The sequence below is a fragment of the Perna viridis genome, chromosome 10, assembly GCF_037379345.1.
Source record: "Perna viridis isolate PV_CMFRI_1.1 ecotype Kerala chromosome 10, ASM3737934v1, whole genome shotgun sequence".
Classification (NCBI taxonomy): Eukaryota; Metazoa; Mollusca; class Bivalvia; order Mytilida; family Mytilidae; genus Perna; species Perna viridis.
The window spans coordinates 19,015,378-19,021,377 of record NC_142454.1 but is presented as its reverse complement, the minus strand read 5'-3'; the positions used below and the strand labels follow the sequence as shown (position 1 = coordinate 19,021,377).

The following is a 6,000-nucleotide window of genomic DNA, read 5'->3' as shown; positions in this document are numbered from 1 at the left end:
TTTGTTGAATTTGTATTTTAATTGTTTTTAGTTCCTCCATTAATTCACTTTATTATTGTACGTCTTCTGTGTGTAAACTGCTTTGACTACTGATTTTACTAATTCTGACCGGTACCAATTACTGCTGCCCGTTTATGTTGCAATAACCTGGAAATAATTAACCGTAATTGACGTGGGAGGTTTAGCTCGCTGTTAAACTTGGTTCAATCCAACATTTCTATTGGAAAAAAAAACATGTACTAAGTCAGGACCATTGCGGATGTTTTACTAGATACTGCCGTATTTTACGGACTTTCCATTTATAACGAGAATAGGTATGGTGTATTTGTCAAGACTTATATATTACTTTTGATTATTTACTAGAGTAAAAATTTTGTTATTTCCCTTCATCCCAATAAATCATGTAAATGTACAATATTGATCAGTTTCAGATTTCACTATGGTATTTAATGTATTAATAGCAATACTTTTAATGGCCTTAGAATGGCATTAAACAGTGTTGTAAACAATATAAGTACTGAAGAAAGATATAAACATTTTGTGGGGTCCTAAAATATAAAAATCTAATTAAATATTAATCGGGTCCATGTAAATGTCGAATCTATAATGAGCAATGATAGTATAAATTTTTGACAAAAAGTACATTTTTTTGTTTTTCTTTTTTTATTAAGTCAGGGTGGATAATTATGTAACAATAAGTTTGTCTACATACCATAGGTATGTCAGTTGAAATGCTTACTGCATTGAGTATATTCAATTTAACCACATTTCCGTTTATTTAACGTTCTTCCTTAAAATAAAAAAAAAAACGAATCGATTTTGTAGGGCCAAAAAGAAACATTTAAAGGTCATACATGCATGTCAGTGAAGTTTTATAATGAATTGACACTGAAACAGACAGATATATATTCCATCTGACACCTTCGAAAAAGGGAAATCAAACGGGCACATGTCGTTCTCTACATATAATCTCTGAATTATGTAAATGTGGTTTACTAAAAAAAAAACAAACAAACAAACAAAAACAAAAAACAAAAACAAAAAACAAAAAAAAACAAAAAAAAAAAACAATACAGGTATAGATTGACTACAAAATCATTAATGGTATAATACACTACGTAGTTATAACCCAAGATCTTCTCGCAGATTTAATTGCTTTTAAGTCAGTAAACTCCTAAATACTGGCAAGTTTTATAAACAAAACGACCTTTCCTGTGTGAAATACTAGTTAAGCATTGTTATTAATATGTAATTCATATGTTCCTGACCAAAAAAAAACTACAAAAACTACATGAGTGAAAATAAGACCACCTTACTTTAAATAAGTTCACATATAAACTTTCGTGTTTGACTACAGTATTGACGTTTCAAAATCCCATCTTCAGCAAGTTCAGAACGAATGCGAACACATGTCCCTACACCTTTTGAAACTGTTGAAATACCATATAAAGGAGTATATTCCACTCCAGATACCCATGTTGTTTCTTTCAATCCTATCCATATTCCACTAGTCGTACCTTGAAAAAAAAAAACAAAACACAGATAATACCTAACATTATTATTATTGATCTTATTCATGGATGGTTTTCTGACCGTCAACGAAATTGCGGGTTTTTGATGGGAAACAATGACTACTCACGCTATAATATGGTTAATAAGTGCACTTAAAGGTTTGTTGTTGTGTATATCCTTTCTGTGTTGAGGTAGGAGTTTGTTCTCCGTAGTTTGTACTGTTAGTTGTATCGTCTTTGTCACTTGACATTTCAGCCCTTTTACACTCTGTAATCTACATAATTTACTGATTTAACCCGGATTAAATTAAGAATACAGTAGATTCTGCATTTCAAAATATTACTACTAAAGCCTACGGTAGATAAGCCCTTCAGAATATTACTTACAATTGGTGATCATTCCACGTATCATGTCAGCTTTATCCGAGTCCTGAATTGTCACAAGATCGCCACCATCTGATTGACATTTTGCTCTAGCATTTGACCAGGTTTTCTTTATGTTGTACATCTGTAGACAGCTGTTAGTTCGATACTCAAAATAGTACCCGGACACTGTGCAACCTACCAGAATTTTATGTTAAAAAAACAAGCTTTTTAAAATATTTGACCATCAACAAAATTATGAAATTATAAATCTCCAACGTTCAAGGTTAAATATGAAACTGTTTCAGAAACATGGCCTAATCTAGAGGGAGAAATCAGCTAATACTTCTCTTTGTGCCCACTTTGTGTTTGACAGGGAGAAGTTTCTTTCATAGGTTGCATATAAACAAATATCAGTAATGTTTTTTTTTCACACTGAATATACTTAAACTTCTCATTTTCACTGATGTCTTTATGTTGTCCTGTCAGAAACCCACAAATGTTGACAAAATAAAACGCCTGGATTATTTGTCTGGATTTTGACATAGTTCAACGCTCATAAATAGAGTAACGATATTTTTTTATATAACGAATATGAATCCTTCTCATCTAATCAAATTTCCAGTTTGATTTTGATTTTGTATTCTAAATCCCTAAAATATTTGCTATTTTGCCGAAGAAAAATAAAAATTGAACGAAGACATTGACAAGACAAACATTTATGTGTATTCGACATTATATATTTTAAATATGCCAAAAAGAACAAAACTATTTTGCATTCTTGTAGTAAGAGATTTTCTAAAGAAGGTACCACGTACATTTTTGCTAATAAATGTAGAACTAACCTGGCATTGATTTTGTATATATTGATATCCCGTTGATATCCAATATTAAAGCGTTAGAGACAAACATGTCACTAAACAGTAGACAGTTTCTTGTTGCATGTTCATAGGCAAATTGTGGACAGATAGGGAAACTGACAGTACAGTATTGTGCACATTTTAATTTTGAAACAGCCGTAAAACTTGCGCTTATGACTTTGTAAAATGGACAAACAGATGCATTTTCCATGAAATAATCAAATCCCTGTAATACCCCAAGCATTTGGAAAACTAACATAACGAAAACAAAACATCCTTCATATACCATTACTGTCGATAAATAGAAAAGATAGAAAAAAAGGTTTTGTCCTTTTGAAATATTCTTTTTTAATGACAACATAACAAACGCTACTGATATCTGTTTGGTTCTTCATCTATTGTGATTGGTTGTAGCAATTCTCTTTCATGATCCACATCAATATAACAATACATTTAACAACTTATACTTTGGTACTACTTATGGTTTATTACAAGCATGATTGAAAAGGAAGTTTTTTTTTTCTTTTCACAATATCTGTAAATAGCGTAAAAATATTGCATATCGATCATGGTTTAATTATTTAGTAACGTGAGTTACTTTGATTATAACAAAACTATTGATTGAATCCCTTTTACATTTTTGAGTGTTATATTATGTTTACCTGCAAGATGTTGTTACTTAAGTGCGTATTTATCTGTCTAGGGACATTTCATGGAATCAATCAATCAGCTACATTAGTCCGCTATATGTACATTAAATACATTTAATCTATATGTAAACTAGTAAATGGAGAAACACAGAGCAAACTGACGCAATTGAAACGTAATTTATAAGATCGAAGCAAAAAGAAACGTTTCGAATGATGAATGAAATATATCGACGTGTACCGAGGAACTTACACCTTATTCCAAGTAAATGCTTTAATTTTTTTTTAATGTCCTAAATTGTTTTATATTGTATTTTCTAAGAAACAGTTACAAATCACACTATTAGAAGTTGTAATCGTGAACTCGTGATTCGTTATGGTGTATCCTTGACTTGACTTTTTATGACTTTTTATGAGCAACTCGGCGGGTGTTTCTAGAAAAGCAGAGGACGTTTGCCATACCGGTGCACATGGTTCATGCTTCTAATTTTGTAGTGGATTCTGAGTTGTTACTTTGTATATATTATTATGGTTATTATATGTTCTTTGTTGTGTGTGTCTGTTTTTATGTTTTGTCTTTGTCCCTGTATCACATTCTTTTAATTTCCACTAGAATCTTGGTTCTTTTGATTACTTTTTGTCTCAGATTCTTTACACTGACATTTTAACAAAAAATAAATATATGTGATTCGTACTAATATTCTCGTTACAAGGCGAGCATAATATAGCAGGTTTAGGAATGCTATACCATCTTTATTTTTCAATTGGAAATGGAGATTAATAGTGCGTACATGTAATTTTGTTACATGTACCAAATGTGTATTCTAATGGATATTACACCTTTGTTAACGATAACGGTTGCAAAGTACTAATTTCTTACACAATCTATATAATTTGTTTTCAACCGAACAACAAACAAAGAGCGGTTGAGTGGCTCACTCTCTTTTGGATAGTTATATTCCAGTTTGACCATTTGAAAGAAAACTTGTTAAATGCTAGAGTTACAGGTAATCAGATGGTGGACATGAGAACTTGTGACAATTCGGAGCTTGGCTAAAACTGACATGATACGTGGAATTAGAACCAATTGCGATACCAGCTGCTCCGGTGCTGTAATATCTGTATTGCCAGATTTATTTGGACTTGGTTCTTGATTATGGATCGGATTAGTGTTCAGTAAGTTTGGTTTTACCCCTATTTGCAGTTTGAATGTATTAACAAGACTATGTGTCCACATAAAGAATATCTGATATGCTATTAAAGATTTATCACCTTTCGGTCTCTATATGTATTTGTATGTATCTTTGTATTTAATATTACTCGTTACTGTGCCGTTTCCTTTATATAATACTGATAGACAACATAGACAACATGTTACACGTTTATGCATGTGTCAGCGTTTATAATAAAATCAGAAATCTGGTACCAGAGAGGTTTATCACTACATCAAAATATAGCATTTGTACACAAGAAAACATAGTTTGTTCGTTGTTGTTTAGATATGCTCCATGAAGTATTTTTAACATTTCCATTTTCTTGATTTTATATGTTTTTCTTACATTAATATGAAATGCATTTATACAATATATTATTTTAGAAGTATGTTTTTCTTTTTTTTTTAATTGGAATAATATTATTGGTGCTATACTTTTTCCAAAGCAAGTTTGATTCTTGAACAGCCTATTGAATTTCGTAGAAAGAACTTTTTAACACACGCCTGTCTCCCATGTTCTTCTGTACTAAGAAGCATAATAATAACGGAAGAAATGTATTGAAGACGAATGTAAACTTCCAATGATAAAAAAAATACGCGTATCTATTTTCATTTGTATATCCCAAAAAGTGACAAAAGACTTGTTTTCATATTCCCGACTTTGGTCTCGTTCTTTTAAATTTTGAGTAAAGGGAAGTAACCTTCTAACCCGACAGACTATCTAACTGTCCGATGGAGCAATAGACAGCAGTAAACTTCAAACATAAATATTTGCCTTATTGTAGATACATGTACTTTAAGCACGTGGTTACTTTGGAATAATTAATTCTAAACCATTTAGCTACTGCGAAATGTACAAAGTTTTATTTTCAAAGAAAAATGTTTTCCTGTTCTTCCTTTTCCCCAATGACACCACCAACCAGGTTGTCGGGTGTTGATGGGTGACGTACCTTTGAAAATCTTGTTTCAATGGCTTGTATTCCGTTTGAGACATGAATATCTATATATTCGAGTTCAATAAAGTTTTAAATGAATTTCTTTTGTCATGAATCTAAAAGGCTTGAAATATGCTTGTAGACTTGCTGTATACACACTATATATATATTTATATGTGTGCGCGATGTCTAAAGATTATTCTGCTTGCAATCAATGTTGCATCGCAATCTTTTCCTCAATGCAATCCGGTGAAAAAGATAGAAACACCGTTTGTAATCAACCCTTTAGTTGATACACATGATACCACGGTTCTTAATATGGTAATTCATAACGCATGTGCTTTATTTCTATTTAATGTCTTGTATTTCAGTTTTCAATGTGTATATGCTATTGTACTATATTGTGTTTGCTATATATGTCTAAGAATGTGACGACTCTATTCGCCACACTGCTCCATCGGATCAAATTGA

The 6,000-nt window shown here is 31.5% G+C and overlaps 1 protein-coding gene across 1 annotated transcript; it reads right to left on the bottom strand.

Moving 5' to 3' along the window:
• Positions 1–1,188: 1,188 nt before the first annotated feature.
• LOC148604838 (snaclec 3-like) lies at positions 1,189–2,084 on the bottom strand. Its single transcript, XM_088550588.1, has 2 exons — positions 1,899–2,084; positions 1,189–1,517 (listed from the first exon to the last, which is right to left on the bottom strand). The coding sequence occupies exons 1-2, from the start codon at positions 2,017–2,019 to the stop codon at positions 1,318–1,320; spliced, it is 321 nt and encodes a 106-aa protein (XP_088406714.1). The 5' UTR covers positions 2,020–2,084; the 3' UTR covers positions 1,189–1,317.
• Positions 2,085–6,000: the final 3,916 nt, after the last annotated feature.

Excerpts from the sequence above, each read along its gene's own strand:
- LOC148604838 (XM_088550588.1), bottom strand. The coding sequence starts at position 2,019 with ATGTACAACATAAAGAAAACCTGGTCAAATGCTAGAGCAAAATGTCAA. Across the intron at positions 1,518-1,898 it reads ACGTGGAATGATCACCAATT|GTACGACTAGTGGAATATGG; the intron begins GTAAGTAATATT and ends TTTTTTTTCAAG.